The following is a 23,238-nucleotide window of genomic DNA, read 5'->3' on the forward strand; positions in this document are numbered from 1 at the left end:
AAGAAAACCACCAACAAAACAAAAAGGCAACCTACTGAATGGGAGAAGATATTTGCAAATGACATATCCGATAAGGAGTTAATACCCAAAATATATAAAGAACTTATATAACTCAATACCAAAAAATAATCCAACTAAAAAACGGGAGGAGCACCTGAACAGACATTTTTCCAAAGAAAACATACAGATGGCCAACAGATACATGGAAAGATACTCAATGTCACTAATCATCGGGGAAATGCAAATTAAAACCAGAATGAGATGTCACCTCACACCTGTCAGAATGGCTAAAACCAAAAATACAAGAAATAACAAATGTTGGCAAAGATATGGAGAAAAAGGAACCACCGTGCACTGCTGGTGGTGGGAATGTAAATTGGTGCAGCTGTTGTGGAAACCAGTAGGAAGGTTCCTTAAAAGATAAAAAATAGAATTACCATATGATCCAGTAATTTCACTGCTGGGTATCTACCCAAAGAAAATGAAAATACTAACTTGAAAAGATAAATGCACCCCTATGTTTATTGCAGCACTATTCACAATGCCCAAGATAAGGAAGCAACCTAGGTGTCCATCAGTAGATGAATGGATAAAGAAGATGTGGTACACACACACACACACACACACACACACACACACACACACAGAGAAATATTACTCAGCCATAAAAAAGAAAGAAATCTTGCCATTTGCAATAACATGGATGGACCTAGAGAATATAATGCTAAGTGAAATAAGTCATTTAAAGACAAACACCATATGATTTCACTCATATGTAGAATTTGAGAAACAAAACAAATGAACAAAGAAAACAGGAAACAACAAAAAAAAACCAGACTCTTAAATACAGAGGACAAACTGGTAGTTGCCAGAAGGGAGGTGGGTGAGGGGGATGGGTGAGATAGATAAAGGGGATTAAGAGTACACTTATCTTGATGAGCACTGAGAAAAGTATAGAATTGTTGAATTATTTTATTATATACCTGAAACTAATATAACATTGTATAATTATACTTCAGTTAAAAAAAAAAAGGATGGGGCACCTGGGTAGCTCAGTTCGTTAAGTGTCCAACTCCTGATTTCGGCTCAGGTCATGATCTCAGGGTCATGGGATGGAGCCCTGCCTCTGGCTCTGCCCTCAGTGTGCAGAGTCTGCTTGTCCCTCTCCTTCTGTTCCTCGCCCTACTCTCTCCCTCTCTCTCTCTCAAATAAATAAAAATCTTTAAAAACTAAAAATAATTTGATTTTTTAAAGATTTTATTTATTTGTCAGAGAGAGACAGAGCACATGCACAAGCAGGGGGAGAGGCAGAGGGAGAAGCAGGCTTCCTACTGAGCAGGGAGCCCAAGGCAGGACTCGATCCCAGGACGCTGGGATCATGACCTGAGCTGAAGGCAAATGCTTAACCAACTGAGCTACCCAGGCATCCCCCCCAAAATAAAAATAATTCTAAAAAAAGAATAGCAACTGCACCTCAAATCCATTTAAAGATTAGTCCAAGATTAATCAACTATGGGAATTGTAATTACAGAAAGTGAATAGTGTAAATCTGCATAAAATAAAAATTATAAAATAATTAAAATTGGGAAATATAACAAGGAAAAAAATAAGAGGAGGAAATACTAAATACCTTCATCTTTTATAGTAGGACGTCAGTTGTTATAATTGAAAAATGTGATCAAAAAGTAGTGAATGGAGAAGCTCCTGAGTGACTCAGTTGGTTAAGTGTCTGACTTTTTTTTTTAAGGTTTTATTTATTTATTTGACAGAGAGGGACACAGCAAGAGAGGGAACACAAGCAGGGGGAGTAGGAGAGGGAGAAGCAGGCTTCTGGCTGAGCAGGGAGCCCGATGCGGGGCTCGATCCCAGGACCCTGAGATCATGACCTGAGCTGAAGGCAGACACTTCAACAACTGAGACACCCAGGTGCCCCTAAGCATCTGACTCGATTTCACCTCAGGTCACGATCTCAGGATTGTGAGATCAAGCCCCGTATCAGGCTTCACGCTGGGCATGAGCCTACTTAAGATTCTCTCTCCCTCTCCCTCTGCCTCTACCCCACACCCCCCTCTAAAAAAACTAATGAATGGACTTTAATAATAATAATAATGAATCTTCATCATAGGGTCTTAGAGTGATTTTAGAATGACTTTTGTGAAGTTAGGTTCAATTTTAATAATTCTCTTATTTTTTTATTTCAGATTCTCTTTCTACTGTTGGAATCAAGTACAAATATTTTTTATTTTAATTAATAAAATTTTATAACAGAATTTATGATCATCTACATTGCTATATACCCATATATCTATTAAGACAGTATATAAAACTAGGGTTTTTTATTAAAAGTTTTTATTTATTTATTAAAACTGTTTTACATAATGTTTACCTAAGGGTGACAATGGTTGTTTCTGGGTAAGAAATTTTTGGTGATTTTATTTTATTTATTTTAAGATTTATTCATTTTCAGAGAAGGAGGATGGACAGAAGGAGAGAGAGAATCTCAAGCAGACTCCCCACAGAGCGTGTAGCCCAAGTGTTCCATTACATGATTCTTAATATTGAAATCTGCAGTTTTGTTTGTTTGATTGCTTATTTTCATTATTTGATCAATTACCTTAATTTCATCTTTTTTGTCACTTTATATTAGGTGCTTTGCTTATAAAGTGCATATAGCACGTTTTTTCCCAATTATCAAAATCCACCAATCATAAGGTAGAAGAGTATGGATTTAAGAAATTTTAAAGTTACATAGGAAAAGTTTAATCTTACTAGTAATCAAAAAGATGAAAGTTAAAAAACAGAATGCATTCAAATTGCAGAGGTTTCTTTTTTTTTTTTAAAGATTTTATTTATTCATTAGAGAGAGAGAGAGAGAGCAGGCAGGGAGGAACAGAAGGGGAGGGAGAGGGAGAAAGAATCTGAAGCAGACTCCGCCTGCACTGAGTGCAAGGCCCAAAGTGGCACTGGATCCCACAACCAGCAGATCACGACCTGAGCTGAAACCAAGAGTCCGAAGCTCAACTGACTGAGCCACCCAGGTGCCCTGGTTTCTTGTATTCAATAATGCCCAATGTTGGTGAGAATATGGTACTTTGAAAGATCTCATACATTGATGATGGGAGAATGAAACAATACAATTAAAAGCATAATTTGACAATAGATACCCTTTGGCCATTAGTTTGGCCCCATGACTAATGGATGCCAAGTAGACAAATACAGAATCTAAGAAACCACAGAATATAACAGACAGGATTGCCAAATTTTTATCTCTATGATAATGATTTTAAGGATTCCAGAATCCTTCACACAGAACTTTGAAATTGCATACAGTACATGGCCATCACCTACAACTGAGCAAAGGTGTAGGAGAGAAGGAAAAAGTTACCTTGTTATTGTCACTTTATATTAGGTGCTTTGCTAATAAAGTGCATATAGCACGTTTTTTCCCAATTATCAAAATCCACCAATCATAAGGTAGAAGAGTATGGATTTAAGAAATTTTAAAGTTACATAGGAAAAGTTTAATCTTACTAGTAATCAAAAAGATGAAAGTTAAAAATAACTACCTAGTTATTTATTAAAACTGTTTTACATAATGTCCCAGAGTAATAACTCTGGGACCCAGAGTTAAAGAAGGGAAATTAGAGGAAAGACATGAACAAATATAAAAGCAACCTATAAAAGACTTATGACTCTGGTACCATTAAATTGCTCCTTTTACTTATCCTAATACAATCCCAAGACAAAAGTAATCCCATACTTTCTCAGAGGAAATATTATGTAGACTTTGAAACCAAACTGCCTGAGTACAAATTTGCCCAGCTTCACTAATTATGAGACCTTGTGCAAGTTACTTAACCATTTTGCTCCTTAAGTGTCTTCATCTATAAAAGCAGGAATAAGGATTGCTGAGAGCGTTACCTGACTTAATATATGGATAGCTTAGGACAATGCCTGGCCTATAAGAAATGTTTTATAACTTTCAGATTTCTTTATCTAAAATGCAGTGGGAAAAGAAGCTGCTTTTTCTTGATCTTAACTGAAGGTGTGAGTGGAAGTTTTTCTCACTTTCACATCATGAGTACCACTAACTGAAAGAAATTGTAAAATTCCTTTGATTATAAAGATGTACCCTAACTTCAGAGAAGTTAAAATGAAGTAACATAATATTTATCTTAGAATAGAAATAAGTTAGTATGCTTTAATTTAATTCTAAGTTAATGTGTGCGTGACATCCATGCAAAATAATTTGATTCAAATAATGAATAATGTAACTTCTTACCTCTGTAAATTCCATTTTGTTCAATCTTGGTTCCATTGAGTCAGCAATATCTAATTGTTTGCAACATGCTTCTAATTATGGAATAAAAGGTATTTGCTAGTTAGTTTGGTTGTAATACATTCATATTTCATATTCATTTTATAGCACTTTAGAAGAACGTAAAATTATTTCTTAATTAATGTCTATCTTAATATCCATCAATATTTACAATAAAGCAAATGATATATAGTTGGGTAACATTCCAATTACTACAAAATTATTGCTTTTCCTGGCTTTTATTTAACCAAGCAACCCAAACATTGAAATAAATGTGTCTACATTTTTAACGACCAGCCTGAGATAAAGCAAAAACAAATATGCACATCAATAGTATAAAGAAGACTATGAAAACAACTGTGTTGGGTTATGCTAGCATTTACAGAAGCAGGTCCTAAAACACAACACTTCTACAAACCTTCTTTTTAAATATTTTGTCTTTAATGCTTCTTAAATTAAATAAATAATATACAAATATGTTCTTTTAGTAAAAGATTCAAATAGTACAAAAACATAAGCAGCAAAACTTGAATATCTCCCTTTTCCCCTGCCCCCCACCAGCATTCTCACTCCCCCTTCCCCCGCTACCCCGGAAGGAACCACCATCAACCCTTTGTTGCCACCCTTCCAGCAACCTTTCTAGGTATTTTTGTTTATAACATACATCTTTTTTTTTTTTTTTAAGATTTTATATATTTATTTGACAGAGAGAGACACACACAGCAAGAGAGGGAACACAAGCATGGGGAGTGGGATAGGGAGAAGCAGGCTTCCTGCGGAGCAGGGAGCCTGATGCGGGGCTTGATCCCAGGACCCTGGGATCATGAACTGAGCCGAAGGCAGACGCTTAACGACAGCTTTTGTTTTTCTACACGTACGTATGATCATACTGATCTGCAACTTCCTTTTTTCACTTCATCACTCACCTTGTAGATCTTTTCATACTGGACATGGAGCTCAGGGGGAAGGTTTAGGATGGGAATATAGATATATAAATGAGTCATCAGCTCAAGTCATGGGTTTATTTATTTATTTTTTAAAAGAGTTTATTTATTTATTTGACAGAGAGAGACAAAGCGAGAGAAGGAACACAAGCAGCAGGGGTGGGAGAGGGAGACTCAGGCTTCCCGCCAAGCAGGGAGCCCGATGAGGGGCTCGATCCCAGGACCCTGGGATCATGACCTGAGCCGAAGGCAGACGCTTAACAACTGAGCCACCCAGGCGCCCCAAGTCATGGGTTTAAATAATAACCTGGGTAGTGTGTATAATGTGTAAAATGATAATAGAGCCAAAAAGAAAACTCTGAAAACAACATTTAAGGTACAAATAAGAACCAAGAAACAAAATGCTAAGAGGTGATCGACGATAGATGAAAAATCAAGAAAGAATGATATCACAAAAGCCAAGAAAAAAAGAGTTTCATGAATAACAGAGTGATCACTAGTGGTAAATATGGCAGTTAGTTCGAATAAAGATTTTTTTTAAACCTCCTTTTGATATGACAATTATGTAATCTTTATTGACCATAACAAAAAACAAACACAAACTGTGTAAAAGTTCATGAGGAAAGCACTGGATTCCTCTCCTACTTCTAACCCCAAATCCTCCTGCCTATCATGGGCTGGTACATATAAGATTCTTTAGTCACTCTTGATTTTTGTAACTGCTTTTTATGAGATATCAGTTACTGTCATAAGAAGATCGTATAAGCTTTAGTATAAACTTATGCATTAGATGCTGTTATCCTCATCCCAGACCTCCCCCCAAGCTCTAGAAGATTATGCAAGCCACACTGGTTTCTAATGGTAATAGCTGTTATTAAGTGTATGTGTCTGTCCCCTGACTGGACTTTGAGGAACTTAAGGAGAGGAAAGACGCCATAGTCCTCTTCTCATCCTCTACCCCATCACAGTATCTGGAACTAGGTGAGGGCTTAATAAATATTGAATGAATGAATGAATGAATGAACGGTACAGGAAATCTGAGGTAGTATAGGAGGTGAGAGGACAAAAAAATCAGTCAACGAGAATGGTCTGGAATTTCTCTAATTTTACCACAATCTCAAATAGAGCTCTCTTCACTCACTCCTTCTGTACCTCCATCAAAAAGTAAATAAATAAAAGAAGTTATCACAAAGATTTTCTGAAAGAGGAGTTGAGGTTGTGCTAACCATGAAGAATTCTAGATTTTGGATAGGCTGTGAACATGTGGGAGAAAGGGTTGTTGGCAAGGCCCAAATCATGTTTGGGGACAAGTGATCAGGAAGATGGGAAGCATATTTTATTTTTAAAAGTGAGACTAGATTTCAATCTATTGTTATCAATGTAATAGTGGTCAAAAACCAATTGAAAAAATCATTTGGATATAAATTATGTATACCTAAGGAACTAAACTCTAGTGCTTTATTCTACAAGTCAGAATTTTTTTTAAGTTTATTTCTTTTAGTAATCTGTACACCCAATGTGGGGCTCCAGCTCACAATGCCAAGATCAAGAGTCGCATGCTCTTCCAACTGAGCCAGCCAGATGCCCCTACAAGTCAGAATTTTTGCTTAATCTCATATGAGGAAACAATTATGAAAATAAAAGCATCAAAATCTGTGGTTCTCTATAGTTGTAGTACTGTCTCCCTCTACCCCCAGTGAGCATGGTGGAAATTTGTAGTTTGTTTTTGTTGGTACAGTGATGGGGAGTAGGAGTAGGGTCAGAAATCCTGCAATTCTTGAGGCACATGGGTGGCTCAGTTGGTTGAGCAGATGACTTGATTTTGCTCAGGTGATCTCGGGGTCCTAGGATGGAGCCCTACGCTCAGTGGGGAGTCTGCTTGAGGATTCTCTCCTTCTTCCTCTGGTCCTCCCCCTGCTCTTGCTCTCTCTCTCTCTCTCTCAAATAAATAGATATTCAAATAGGGGAAAAATCTGCTTAGAATAAATTTGAGTCTAGAAACTATTTTACATATAAACACAGTATATATATATATATTTTTTAAAGATTTTATTTATTTGACAGAGCGAGATACACAGCGAGAGAGAGAACACAAGCAGGGGGAGTGGGAGAGGGAGAAGCAGGCCTCCCGCAGAGCAGGAAGCCCGATGCGGGGCTCGATCCCAGGACCCTGGGATCATGACCTGAGCCGAAGGCAGACTCTTAACGACTGAGCCACCCAGGTGCCACCCAGTATATTTTTTATTGTTAAATTTTCCAAGACTGTAACTACTATGAAAATTTGAGAGTGGATTGTACTTTGCTTCCTTCTGAAACTTTACCAAGATTTGTCCACCATTTCAGAAAATTATTTAATGGGAGATATTGTCATAATTTGTGTCTGAACTCCAATACAACACACCTGCATCAGTCTGCATTTGTAGCTCTCCTCTTTATGGGGATTCTATGTATATATACAAATCATTCATTTTGCCCTTACTTCAAAATGTCAAATACAAAGAAAATGGTCGATTGGATATAATTTTACTTTTCTTATGTCTAAACATTCATTATAAGTACAAATGTCTGATACATTATGTCTTCTAGTGAAGTTATAACCAAACATTTATATATTGAAATACAGTCCATATAATTTTCTTAGGTCTTTTCTTGTATTTTTCCTTTATATCACAGTTAGGACATAATACCTTTCTTTTTAAAATTCTGTGTATGTAAGTAAGTAATGATTTTCTAGGAACTTGATGGGATGATAAAGGGGTAATACAGAGTATTTATAATAAAATGGAGCACTCGACTAAAAGGATCAAAAATCACTGATTGCTTTTCTGTTTTTCTACATTCTCCATCTGGAAAGGGCAAAAGAACCAAAGTACATGTATAAGAACTTTGAATAACATATATCTCAATATTGACTCTTCATCTTAATCCATCATCTGTCCCCTCACCCCCCTCCACCCTTATAAAAGAGGGAAAAATAGAAATACTACAGGAATAGGCAGGTTTACCAAGATGGAAATCTGGATTTTGAAAAAATTCATGAAGAACATTCTGAATCTGCAAATCAAAGAAAACAGACCATGCATTACATCTCAGTTGCCATATATTTAGTGTTTTAAACTAAAAGCCATCTAGAGTCTTTCTGTTTAAGTCTTGAGTAATCCTTTTAAACCAGGGACTGAAATTATTAATAATTAACATTAAGTTAATAGACTACTTCAAGGTATATCAAATGTTTTTTCATACATATCCTCAATGATTCCCATTGAGAACGTTCTGTGTGAGAAGTAGGATGCTGAGAGTGATCCTATTTTGTCCTCTCCAAGGACATTTCTAGCAACCTTCAGACACTGGGCATCTTTGGCAACCAGCTTGGCAATCCAAAGAATCCTCTATAATTCCTTGTCCTTCAATTACTAAAAAACAAAACTTCTGAGTTCTTCTTGGTCCATTTTTAAAAAATAGATTTGAGGGACCTCTGGCTAGCTCAGTTGGTAGAGCTTGTGACTCTTGATCTCCAACGTGAGTGCAAGCCCCACACTGGGCATAGAGTTTACTTTAAAAAAGATAGACTTGATTTTTTAGAACAGTTTTAGGTTCACAGAAAAACTGAGCACAAAGTACAGAGAGTTTCCATATACTCCCGGTCCTCCCCACCACATACACAGCTTCCCCACTGTCAACATTCTCTACCACAGTGGTACATTTGTTACAATCAATGAACCTCCATGAAACATCATCATCCAAAGTCTATAGTTTACATTAGGAATCACTCTTGATGTTGTACATTTTATGGGTTTTGGCAAATGTATCATGACATGTATCCATCATTATTGTATTATACAGAATTGTTTCATCACACTAAAAATCCTCTGTGCTCTGCCTATTCATCCCTCCTTCTGTCTTCACTCTTAGAAACCCTGATCTTTTTGCTGTCTCCATAATTTTTTCCAGAATGTCATAAAGTTGGAATCATACAGTATGTAGCTTTTTCAGATTGGCCCCTTTCACTTAACAATACACATTTAAAATTCTTCCATGTCTTTTCATGGCTTGATAGCTCATTTATTTTTATTTTTATTTTATTATTATTTTTAAGCTCATTTCTTTTTAGTGCTGAATAATATTCCATTGTTTAGATGTACCACACTTTATTTATACATTCAACCACTGAGGGAAATCTTGGTTGTTTCCAAGTTTTGGCAATTATGAATAAAGCTGCTATAAACATCCACATGCAGATTTTTGTGTGGACATAAGTTTCCAACGCCTTTTGGCAAATACCAATAAGCATGATAGCTGGATCATATAGTAAGAGTATGTTTGGTTTTATAAGAAACTGTAAACTGTCTTCCAAAGTGGCTGTACCATTTTGTGTTATCACCAACAGTTTCCAACAGTTGCTGTGTATCTTTGTCAGCATTTGGTGTTGTCAAGGTTCCAGATTTTGACAATTCTGATAGGTGTGTACTGGTATCTCATTGTTTTAATTTGCATTTCCTTGATGACAAGTGTGGAGAATATTTTCATATGCTTATTTGCCATCTGTATGTCTTTGGTGAAGTGTTCAGGTCTTTTGCTCATTTTTTAAAAAGATTTTATTTATTTATTTGACAGAGAGAGAGAAAGAAAGCACACAATCAGGGGGAGCTGCAGAGGGAGAGGGAGACAGGGAGCCCGATGTGGGGGCTCCATCCCAGGACTCTGGGATCATGACCTGAGCTGAAGGCAGACACTTAACCAACTGAGCCACCCAGGTACCCCTACCCATTTTTAAAATCATTTGTTCATTTTCTTATTGTTGAATTTTAGGAGTTCTTTGTATATTTTGGATAATAGTCCTTTATCAGGTATCTCTTTTGCAAGTATTTTCTCCCAGTCTGTGGCTTGTCTTCCTTGGTCTATTTTTAATAATTCACTTTGAATTGAAAATATGCTTCGCATTGTATCTAACCAATAAATGTTCTCACATCTATATACACCTAAGAGAAAATGTTTAACTGTTAGAGTACAGTTGTTTTCTGATGCTAAAAGATACATGTTCTTAGTTTACAGAAGTAATTAGTCACCCACATACAAAAAAACAAAGAAACAAATGAAATCTATGTCTATCCATAACAAAGAGTTTGGGAACCTCAGCCAGAGTCAATATTTTAGAAATTTAGCTAGAATCTTTTGTTTTTTTAAATGCTTAATAGAAAATTGAAGAAATTGACTCTCATGGACCAGACAGGTCAGGAATCAGCTTACCTCAGCTAGACTGAAAATTTAGAGGTAGATTTCTAGCACTCCACTCAATATTGCAGCAATCATCCTCTTATCACCCACCCCACCTACCCTTCACAATATCCTCCTTTCTTACCACTACCAGGGGAATCATTCCTTTGGGGTCTAGAATCCATTCACTGAACTGCTCCTGCAGAGCCTGCTTCCGTGTATTGGCCACCTGGACTTTGACTTCTGTTATGCATTGTCTTTGTTCTCGTTTCTGTTTAATACTCTCCTTCATCTTGCTTATTCTAAAGGACATTGAAATAAAAGACATATTGAGTTAAGACCATTGAATTTCATTCAGATTGTTCAAATGGCAGAAAAGAATAATTCAGAGCCTTATTTAAACTTTGTTCCTATCTTTAAAAAAATAAATAAGGGGTGCCTGGATAGCTCAGTCAGCAAAGCGGCCACCTTCGGTTCAGGTCATGATCGAGCCCCACATCTGGCTTTCCCTGCTTCTCCCTCTCCCTCTGCCTGCTGCTTCCCCTGCTTGTGTTCTCTCTCTCTCTCAAATAAAGAAATAAAAATATTTTTAAAAATAATAAATAAATAAATAAAAGAGGCGCCTGGTTGGCTCAGTCGTTTAAGCCTCTAACTCTTGATTTCAGCTCAGGTGGTAATCTCAGGGTCATGAGATTGGGTCTGCGTGCAGCTCCATGATCAGTGCGGAGTCTGCTTAAGATTCTCTCTCCCTCACCTCTTCCCCTCCTGCTTGTGCTCTCTCCCTTTCTCTCTCTCAAATGAATAAATAAATCTTAAAAATAAAATAAAAAATAAAAATAAACTTTGTTCCTGTCTTTACGCCATGAGATCTTCTTTTTTTTTTTTTTTTTAAATTTTATTTATTTATTTGAGAGAGAGAGAGCACAGAGTGAGAGGGATAGGGACAAGCAGACTCCCTGCTGAGCACAGAGCCTAATTCAAGGTTTGATCCCAGAACCCTGAGATCATGACCTGGGCCGAGGGCAGACTCTTAACCAAGTGAGCCACCCAGGCGCCCCCCATGAGATCTTTCTTGATTTAGGCCTGAAGTGACCTTTCCTCCCCCAAGCACTTACTGAATTTGGCTAAATCATAGGCTGTCATCTAGTATTATTTGACTTTTTATAGAGATGGGCCTTATTTTACCTAACAAAATACCATACGTAAGAAGTACTAAAAATAAACCTAAAAGCTGCCACATAGACCTAAAAGCAAAGCCGAATGCACTAAAGTCTTATAGTAGTGGGGGTCTCTATTCTCTGGACACAGAAATCATCTGGAAAGATTCTAATTCCAAGTCTAGAGTGGAAGCCTAGAAGCTGCATTTATAACCAGAATTTTAGGTAATTCTGATGCCTCAGATCAAACTTCTGATTTCTGTCTAGGAATATGTATTTCCTTTAAATATGTAGAGTCAAACACTTTGACAGCTTCTAAGCATAATAGTTATCCATATATTCAGATAGAGCTACATCTCCCGCGTTGGGAATGGAGAAAGTATCATGATTTTTTTTTTAAAGATTTTATTTATTTATTTGACAGAGAGAGAGACAGTGAGAGAGGGAACACAAGCAGGGGGAGTGGGAGAGGGAGAAGCAGGCTCCCCGCGGAGCAGGGAGCCTGATGCCGGGCTCGATCCCAGGACCCTGGGATCATGACCTGAGCCGAAGGCAGGCGCTTAACGACTGAGCCACCCAGGCGCCCGAAAGTATCATGATTTTAATTGTTCCCATATTGATCATCCCTATTAGGACTTCAAAACCTCTGAACTGGTTTTGATTGAAACACCAAAATGACTTAGAATAATCAAAATAGCTGCTGGTTTCAAATACAATTTGTTTGAAGCAGGTCTTCATCTTTCAAAGAAAAAAACTAAGGTGATCTGACAGATTTAGAAATGCAAAAGACTTTTCAGGTAGGACTAGCAAATTGGATACCTCTAATAATCCAAAAGAATCAATCAAAATCTGTCATTTCTTTATTATGCCCATATAAGGCCTTCAAAATTCTCGAGGTAAATAGGCCTTCAAAAATAAACTTTGAAGCTTGAAAATAAAAATAGGCAAGTGGCTTAATAGTACAGAAGGACCTGTTTCTGAGCTGCTGGAAGATTAATTAAGATTTTAAAGGAAGTGCTAAGTTTCTCTGATGCAAATGCGAAGCAGCCAAACCTCCACCACTGATCTCAGTTCCACCAGTCCCTTCTCTGCTGGCTCTCTGGTCCTTCCACCACTCTTTCTACCTCTGTTGCTTTACCTATCTCCTCCTCTCCTTCTTTCCCTTTTTTCCTCTCCCTATACAGCATTCTCCCCAATTTCTATCTTCATTCTTCTTTTTTAAAGATTTTATTTATTTACCTGAGAGAGAGAGTGAGAGAGAGAGACAGAGATCACAAGACCTGAGAGAGAGACAGAGATCACAAGCAAGGGGGAGGGGTAGAGGGAGAAGCAGACACCCACCCCCACCCCCTTGCCGAGCAGGGAGCCCAATGTGGGCTAGATCCCAGGACTCTGGGATCACAACCTGAGCCAAAGGCAGACTGCTTACCCGACTCAGCCATCCAGGCGCCCTCTATCTTCATTCTTACATGACTTTCTATTCTTTGTATCTTTCTTCTAGGCTTTTCTCATTATTCATTCAAACACTCACTCACTAAGTCAGTCACTTATTCATTTGTTATGCAAACATTTCTTGGGCACCTGCTATGGATGCTGCCATTATAAAGCTTAGGGTCCAATGCAGAACAAGAAAAGAAAATGGTATTGCATAGTAAGTACTGGGTATCTCCAAATTCTCATGTGTACCAATCACTGAAATACAAAAAATGGATGAACAAAACTGGGTTTCTGTCATGTTTCCATCTGCCTAAAATACTTTTCTCCCTCTCTGTGTTTCACTAGATCCTCCACATCTGCTCAGACATCACTTCCTCCCTCTTATTAATAAAGAAACAAAACCTCGTTTGTATTTCAGAGCCACTGTACATGAGACTCCAAATATAATCCAAATGGATTTTAAATTGATTATTCAGGGAATGAATAAAATTTCTCTTCTGTGGTCTGCATTATCTCATGAGGATATATATGTACATCAATCAACAGAACTTTATAGCATGCAAAACTCTTAACTTTGCATAATGTAGGGTAGACATAAACTACAAACAGATTCTAAGTATAAATCCACATTTAAAATGTGGTAAAATGCAAAAATGGTCACAAATTCTTTCCATTCCTGTGCATATGTCCATTTGTAGGCAATGTGATTTTGCAGCTTCTCCCATTAAGAGATAGAATCTATTTCTGCATCCTTTGTGTCTGACTGTGGCCAAGTGACTTGCTTTGGCTAATGGGCCATTAGCAAACATGATGCAAGCAGAAAGTTGAAAAATGTTATCAATTATATCACAACAAAATTGGAAAAAAAAGAAAAGAAAAAGAAAAATGTTTGAACATTGGGGCTAGCCCTTTTTTATTGAACTTAGAAGCCCTTCCACCACCACCTTGGAAATGGGCCTGCGGGATGATGATCCAGTTACCTCCATTATTTTTGTAAACAGCCAACATCTTACTGCAATGTATGAGTGATTCCAATTGATACCATGTGGAGCAGAGATGAGCCATAAGCTCAGCCCATAGTTATCAAACTACAAAATCATGAGCAAATAAATTATTATTGATTTAGGCCACCAAGTTTTGAGGCATTTTGTTATGTAGCAAAAGCTAAATAAGAAAACTTTCCCCATCTTAATAAGTGTTTTTGAGGTGTTTTAAAGAAAAACACAGTATAAATCTAACTGGTTACAAAATAGAAGTAGGAGCACTTGGGTGGCTCAGTTGGTTAAGCGTCCAACTCATGATTTTGGCTTAGGTCATGATCTCAGGGTCGTGAGATCAAGCCCCATGTTGGGCTCCATGCTGGGCATGGAGCCTGCTTGAGATTCTCTCTTCCTCTTCCTCTTCTCCCTTCTCCCCTTCTCCCCCCCAAAAATAGAAGTAAAAATATTCCCTATCCTAGTTATGACAATCCAAATTCTATTCATTCATTCAAGCAGTACAAGGAATATCTTCCTCTTATAGCAGCATTTGCCTTTATTATATTAAAACTGAATGTTGTATTTCATCAAAATCAGTTTTAACCAGCTTATGTGAGAACTGACCATAAACTTTGAGTGACCCCAGTATACCATTAACTGGACCTAACTGAAGACTCTTTTTGGTCTGTTGAACAATGGGACTTGTTTTAATCAATCATGTACAAACATATGGACTCATTCTGTCCTATACAGTGTGATAGTTTTCAGTTTTTATAAGTATAAACATTATAAATCTCCCTAACACTTTTTAAAACTCCTGAGTTTTCCCCCTCTGCAAACTAGTCAGTGAATTCTTCACGGCTGTATATTGCCTTGCCCGGCAAGTTAATAAATTCAGTTTTTGTTTGTTTTTAAGTTCTGGTGATCTTAGTTTCAAAAAGCTAAACTGGACTTCTTGCCATTCCAGGAGGATGTCCATATTATTTCTGTCATGAGTATTCCTATAAAAATGCATATATGACATGTGTCTACTTAATTATTATACTTACTTAATTCTAATATTTTGTATATTCAACATATATCTTATTATGAAATGAGGTTCCTGATGAAAGATGTAATAGCTTAAGAAAAATGTAAGTTACTGGTTAATCAATGATATTTGAACAGATTAGACCTATTTAGAATTTTATAAAATGATGAAAAACATTTATCATAGCTTCCCCATTAAATACTGATAATTAATTCCAGAGATTTCAAAATCACCCCAAATTAAGACATACATTATAATAATCATATGTATCTAAAGACAAAAACAAAAAAGCAAAACACACACACACAAGAAAACTTTCATCATGAAAACAAAAACAGGATTAGAATAAGTTAGTTAATTCATTTAACAAATACTTAGTGAGCATTACTTACACAATGCAACATTAGATACCAGAGAAGTGAGGGTGAATATGACCAACAGTTCCTGCTTACATTATAGCAGGGGAAACAACCATTACAATTGTGATCAATACAGTAAAGGAGAAATATATGATGCAATGAGAGAGCATATAAGAGAACAATTTCACAGTGAAGTGGTATGTGAGCTAAACTGGAAAGGACTGGTAGTATAAAATGAAGAGGAAGGAGAAGAATGATACAGAGGGAATGACATACAAGACCCTGATATGGAAAGAAGCATAATATGTTTGAAGAACTGAAAGTAATCCTATGTGCTTGGAGTATAGAATGTGAGAAGAAAAGAGGCAGCAGCCAAGTAAGTTAGGGACCAGGTAGGTCATACAAGGAAAGTCTTATAGGCCTAGTTAGGGATTTTAGTCTTTATCCTAAGACTAAATGGAGACCATTGAAAGGTTCCACATTTGGGAAAAACACGCTAAGATTAACTTTTTTATATATACTCTATATAGAAAACCCGAAAAACCCACCAAAAAATTGCTAGAACTGATACAGGAATTCAGCAAAGTCACAGGATATAAAATCAATGCACAGAAGTCTGTTGCATTTCTGTACACCAATAATGAAGCAGCAGAAAGAGAAATCAAGGAATTGATCCCATTTACAAGTGCACCCAAACCATAAGATACCTAGGAATAAACCTAGCCAAAGAGGTAAAAAGATCTCTACTCTGAAAACTATAGAACACTTATTAAAGCAATTGAAGAAGACACAAAGAAATGGAAAAACATTCCATGCTCATGGATTGGAAGAACAAATATTGTTAAAATGTCTATACTAGCCAAAGCAATCTACACATTCAGTGCTATCCCTATCAAAATAACACCAGCATTTTCACAGAGCTGGACACACAATCCTAAAATTTGTATGGAACCAGAAAAGACCCCAAATAACCAAAGGAATGTTGGAAAAGAAAACCAAGCTGGAGGCATCACAATTCTGGACTTCAAGTTCTATTACAAAGCTTTAATCATCAAGACAGTATGGTACTGGCACAAAAACAGACACATAGATCAAGGGAACAGAGTAAAGAACCCAGAAATGGACCTTCAACTCTATGGTCAACTAATCTTTGACAAAGCAGGAAAGAATATACAATGGAAAAAAAGTGTCTTCAACAAATGGTGTTGGGAAAATTGGACAGCCACATGCAGAAGAATGAAATTGGACCACTTCCTTACACCAAACAAAAAATAAATAAATTCAAAATGGATGAACGACCTAAATGTGAGAAAGGAATCCATCAAAATCCTTGAGGAGAATGCAGGCAGCAACCTCTGTGACCTCGGCTGATGCAGCTTCTTACTAGACATGTCACTGGGGGCAAGAGAAACAAAAGCAAAAATGAACTATTGGGACTTCATCAAGATAAAATCTTCTGCACAGCAAAGGGAACAATCAATAAAACTAAAAGGCAACCTACAGAATGGGAGAAGATATTTGCAAATGACATATTGGATAAAGGGCTAGTATCCAAAATCTATAAAGAACTTATCAAACTCAACACCCAAAAAAATAAAAAATCCAGTTAAGAAATGGGCAGAAGATTAACCTTTTTAAAAAATCACTTCAGTTACAAGGTATGAATAGACTGCGAGAAGTCAAGAGTGAATGGAAACATACTAATTAGGAGACTGTTGCAATAGTGCAGGTGAGACCTGATAGTAGCTTAGACTAGGGTGAAAATAGCAGGGAATGTCAGAAATGAGCAAATTTGAGAGGAGGTAAAATCAGCAGGACTGATGAAAAGTGCATAGTGAGGAAGCAGAAGGTGTCAAGATTCATCCCTTGGGTTTGGGCTTGAAAATCTTGATGCAAAACCAAGAAAGACAATGACTTGAAACTGAAGTGCTTGTGAAATATCCAATATACAGATACTGAATAAATAGTTACACATACTGGTATGAAGCTCAAAAAAGGCATTTGGACTAGAGATATAAATCTAAGAGCATGAAGGTATAGATGGTAACTGAAGTCATGTGTTGGAATGACAGCACTCAAGGATGATTTTGGAGTGACTGGAGAACCACGACTTAAGGAATCTTACTATTTGAAGATCAGATGGCAGAGAATGAGCCAGCACAGGATGCTGAGAAGGACTAAAAAGAGGTAGAAGGAAAACAAGTAAAGAATAATAACATGGAAGGGAAAGGAAAGAGTATCTCAAGGAGGAAATGGTCAACATCATTGAATATTGGTAAGAGGCCAAGTAAGATGAGGATTGCAAACTTCCATTGGGCCTAAAAACATGGAGAACATTGTGATCTCAGTAAGTGACATTTATTGAAGAGAGCCTGGAATGAGGGCCAGATAGAACAGATTGAGAAATGTGTTGGAAGTGGGGAAAATGTATATGGACACCTACTTTGATAAATTTAGCTATGTTTTAGTTATATTTCTTCAACTCAAGTGTGTAAGTTCCTCATGACAAGAACCAAATTTTGTATTTTCTCCCTATAAGGTATGGTTCAACATTGAGCACTTGGTAGTTATGCAACAAATACTGATTAACTGAGTGAAGACTCCTCAATAAATCTGTTATTAATTAATTTATCTAACAAATATTTATTGATATTTGTTAGATAACAAATATCTAAAACATAGATATGATAGAAAAATAGTCCTTGTCTTCAAAGAGATTATGGGGAGGTAAATCAACAATTACATTATAATGTGCTAAAGGCTGACATGAGCCTACAGGTACTCCAGGAATATAAAGAAAGAGTACCCAACCCAAAGCAGATGTGACAGTAGGTATCCCAGAGGAAGTGATACTAGGGCTGAGAGAGAGAGGGCAAGAGCAAGCGCAGGGGTGGGGGTGGGGCATAGAGCATCCTAAGCAGTTTCTGTGCTGAGTGCTGAGCTTGATCTCACAATCCTGATCTGGACCTGAGTCAAAACCAAGAGTCTGACCTTCAACAGACTGCACCACCCAGGCGCCCAGATACTTGCGCCAATTCTTGAAGCACAGGAAAAATTGTCCAGTGAGAAAAAAGAGGGGAATGATGTTCTAGACATAGAAAGCTGGCACTCTGGATTAGAGGAGAGGGCATCTGGCTAGTGGTTTTGATTAGCTGATATGTAAGAAATAATAAAATTGATGTGCATAAAGAATGCAGCCTATCTAGCCCAGATGAGCGAAGTCAGGGCTTGATGGTCTGAGTTCAATATCACTACATGCTGGGTGCATCAGATCTAGTGCCTGCAAGTTTTGAAGCTGGCCTTGACGGTGAAGATTTCTATTTCCAAATGAGGTAGTTGAGTTCCAGTTGAACCACCTTCCTGGAAGAGTATGAGCAAAGCAGAGGGCATTTCCCACTGGATATTTCCCACTGGGGTCCTGGAAAGCATCTGTTTTGATGGTATAGGACTGAGGTGGGGCAGAGGATATACAAATCAATGCAGTAGTCCATAAGGTCTTCAGTCTGTTCTCTTCTATAAACAGAAAAAATCCTATTTTCTTCTGAGGATAACAGTTACTGGATAGTTTAAAATGAATCAATAGTTTTATCTGGCAAATCCCAGGAATTTCTGGACATCTTGGACAGTCTTACTCTAGGACCACCACACTTTGTCAGACATTATACCAGATATCCAGCCCCAGCTGCAGTGAACTTGACTCAGGAACTTCACCTCAGTCTTTTTAACGTTAGGAATGTCCTATGCCACTGAAGCAGGACCACAGACTCATTCAACATCAAGTTGCAGGGTGTGTGTGTTTGTAGGATATTAGGTTAACATCCAAGGAGACCATGATTTCTCAGTCCACAAGTACTTCAATTTCTAAGTACTTCATAAATACACATATACACATACATATATGTGTGGTTTAGAGATGGATATGAAACTAGCCCATGTATATACATTATTATTATGCTTCGGGCTGAATAAAAGTAGAACCTGTTTGATGAAGTCCTACCACACACCATTGGGTAGAATAGTCATTCAAACCCTATAAAAAAAAGCATTCTCCTTGTCTAGCCACTCACTTTTGGCATAACCTGTTTTACTGGATTGGTAAACTATGATATTCAATACAAATTGGCAAAATAGTTGATATTAATAATATCTCCTTGGGAGAAGCACCTATGGGATTTCTTAAGCACTAAGGTTTGGCTCACTAAACAGGTGACAGCTGGTGTGGAGTATGAGCAGACAGACATCTGTCTAAGAAGTCACTGTCTCCTGGCAACTGAAGAAGATCCATATCAAGGATGAAACATTCCCTTACTCTTGCCAAGTCCTGGTAGCTGGTGTATTGTAAGCATAAGTTAGACATTTGGGGGTTTGTTTGTTTTATAGTGAAAAATTATATTTAAAAGGCTTAAAATAAGAAAGAAGTCATAAGGGGCATCTGGGTGGCTCAGTCGTTAAGCGTCTGCCTTCAGCTCAGGTCATGATCCCAGGATCCTGGGATCAAGCCCCGCATCGAGCTCCCTGCTCGGCAGGAAGCCTGCTTCTCCCTCTCCCACTCCCCCTGCTTGTGTTCCCTCTCTTGCTGTGTCTCTTTCTGTCAAATAAATAAATAAATAATCTTTAAAAAAAAAAGTCATAAAAAACGATAGAGCTAAAACTCACCTATTATATCCATAGATGTAAATATGCTAAAATCTACCTCTTAAAAAAAGGATTCTGATTGAATTATAAAACAAAGAGCATTCTACATTGTATATTCTGTACATAGAGAAAGCACTAAATTAAAATTACTCAGAAAATTTGAAAATAAAAGGATGAACAAAAATATTCTATGAAAATACATATAAAAGAAAGTAGGGGTTACAATGTTCTTATCAGATGAGATTAAATTCTGGAAAATAATTACAAAGATGATACTTTATAAAGAGTGCACTATACAGTGAAGGTTTTACAATATGCCCAACTTACATGTACAATTTGGCCAAAATTGTTGGAAGTTGCAAGTGAGAAGGGGGATGGGGTTTGTTTTTGGATACACACAAAGTAAGCATGTTGAAGTAAATTGACAAACCATTTGTAGATACCACATTCTAATAGAAACACAGTGGATGTTGTCACACAGTCCACGTAAGTTCTTTGAACACTGTACATGAGTTAACTTGTAGGGAATTATCAAGTAAAAAAATTAATTATTAAGTAAAATAAAGGCCTGTGTCTCTTTCTCTTTTAGTTTTTACTTGGCTTGTTGTATCCTTAATGCTTGAGCACTTATACTGACTTATTTTTCTCCTTTATGTAGCTGTGGTGGAGAAAGTAATTCTATGCAAAATTTTGTCATGATTTTTTCTCTTTGTGGGTTAAATGTTCCATTATTAGTCCATAAGTGTAATAAAGAATTGTCACAGGAAAAATGCCAAAAAGATATTTCAATGTGCAGCACAGACTCCATAGTAATTATGAAATAAACAACAGATGTAGGGATCAGAGATCATTAGCAAGCCAGAACCTGGTATGCATCACTAGAACTTCCACACAGGAAAAGATCCAAGTTTTTGCCTTGAGTCTCAGATCTACTTCCTAGTTCATTTGAACTCTCATCTAGGATCAGGACTATGTATCAGGACTGGTGGAGAAAAGTGAGAAAATTTATAGTATAATAGGCCCCACTTCTCTGGAATAGTATGAAGTTCTAACATTAATAATAATAGTATTTGTCATTTTCAAAAATTTTTAATTTAGTTTTTAAATTACATCTGTGTACTTTTTTTAACTGTTCAAATTTTTTATTTTTTTAAATATCATATAGTAAAATTGACCTTTCTGGGACATAGTTGTATAAATTTAAACACGTGTAAATATGTGTAACCATCACCATAATCAGGCTATTGAAAGTTTGTAATCTTATTTTATTTTTTTTAAGATTTTATTTATTTATTTGAGAGAGAGAGAGAGAGAGATAGTGACAGAGAGCATAAGCGGGGAAAAGAGGGAGAAACAGTTTCCCCACTGAGCAGGGAGCCCAACTTGGGGCTCGATCCCAGGACCCTGGGATCATGACTTGAGCTGAAGGTGGACGCTCAACCAACTGAGCCACCCAGGCGCCCCTGTAATCCTATTTTAAGAGCAAATACTTTTCAGGGGCACCTGATTGGCTTAGTTCTTAGAGCAAGACTCTTGATCTCAGGGTTTTAAGTTCAAGCCCCATGTTGGGTGTAGAGATTACTTAAAAACAAAATCTTAAAAATAAAAGTTAAAAAAAGAACAAATACTTTTTTTTTTTAAGATTTTATTTATTTATTTGAGAGAGAGAGTGACAGAGAGCATGAGCATGGGGGTGGGGGAGAGGGATAAGCAGATTCCCCACTGAGCAGGGAGCCTGATGCGGGGCTGGATCCCAGACCCTGGGATCATGACCTGAGCCAAAGGCAGTCGCTTAACCAACTGAGCCACCCAGGCAGCCCAACAAATCCTTTTCATTATCAATTCACAATAAAGCAGTTGTGACTTATAAAATATGCATTCCCAAGCATGGAAGGAATCAGGAGTCAGAGAGAAAAGTTACTGAAAAAAGATGTTAAAAGAAAAGAAAATATGAAGAAAAGCAAAATGACACAAACATAATCTTATCAGTTTTGCAAAATAACATGTAAGAATTAAAATCCACTTCAATTCTTAATCTGTCATTCAGAAACTCTGATGAAAAGCAATAAAAGTATAATACATATGTAAAACTTACAAACAACAGTGATGTTTTATTTTTCAGACAAGAGGCTACCACTATAAAAATTGTCCCAAATCAGTAAGGAATATCTTCTCTATCTATTGTTCTTAGACCCCACACAGAAACAAATCCCTTTTTTTTTTTTTAAAGATTTTATTTATTTTTTTGACAGAGAGAGACATAGCGAGAGCAGGAACACAAGCAGGGGGAGTGGGAGAGGGAGAAGCAGGCTTCCCGCAGAGCAGGGAGCCCGATGTGGGACTCGATCCCAGGACCCCGGGATCATGACCTGAGCTGAAGGCAGACGCTTAACGACTGAGCCACCCAGGCGCCCAAAACAAATCCCTTTTTATCCAGAGTAGTCAGATGAAAATTTTTTGGACCAGGTTGAGGCAAATGGATACTATAACATCATCATGAGAGGATAAAGTCTTGACAAACCAAACAAAAACTGTATTCATCTTTTTTCTTGAATATAAATAAGAAAAACTCTCATTCCTAATATAAATGGACTTCTGCAAAACTCTCTAATGGATTAAAGATGACACAAATGATATAGTTCAGAGAATTTAAAAGCAAGACCGTTTAGCTAAGATTGCTGTGTATCCAAGCTTTAAGTTAATAGGTATTGGGCTGTTGTAAACATCCCTAGGATTTCTGAATATTCTGCAGATACTTGACACTGTCTTATGTTGATCTATAGATCTTGAATTTTTGCCAGAAAGAGATAAAGCCCTAATCCTGACAAACTAGGCAAACAAAGCATCTTTGATTACTTTAACTCTTGCATGAAATTCCTACAACAGTATTGCTCCAATAGAAACTAGGGCTCTGGGACACCTGGCTGGCTCAGTCACGAGAGCATGTGACTCTTGATTTCGGGGTTGTGTGTTTGAGTCCCACGTGGGGTATAGAGATTACTTAAACAAATTAAAAAAAAAAACTAAAAAAGAAAATGAAAGAAAGAAAGAAAGAAAGAAAGACAAAGAAAGAAAGAAAGAAAGAAAAGAAAGAAAGAAAGAAAAAGAAAAGAAAGAAAGGAAAGAAAGAAAGAAAGAAAGAAAGAAAGAAAGAAAGAAAGAAAGAA

General features: G+C 37.0%; 1 protein-coding gene across 1 annotated transcript in view; it reads right to left on the reverse strand.

The window, feature by feature from the left end:
* Positions 1 to 23,238, reverse strand: part of EFCAB5 (EF-hand calcium binding domain 5) — a 138,778-nt gene that overhangs the window by 100,327 nt on the left and 15,213 nt on the right. The window contains exons 4-6 of the mRNA XM_044921814.1: positions 10,622 to 10,778; positions 8,268 to 8,316; positions 4,283 to 4,353 (exon numbers count right to left, since the gene is read on the reverse strand). Coding sequence (XP_044777749.1) covers positions 4,283 to 4,353; positions 8,268 to 8,316; positions 10,622 to 10,778 — 277 coding nt within the window. The remainder of the gene's footprint in view (positions 1 to 4,282; positions 4,354 to 8,267; positions 8,317 to 10,621; positions 10,779 to 23,238) is intronic.

Source organism: Neomonachus schauinslandi, chromosome 15 (genome assembly GCF_002201575.2).
Source record: "Neomonachus schauinslandi chromosome 15, ASM220157v2, whole genome shotgun sequence".
Classification (NCBI taxonomy): domain Eukaryota; kingdom Metazoa; phylum Chordata; class Mammalia; order Carnivora; family Phocidae; genus Neomonachus; species Neomonachus schauinslandi.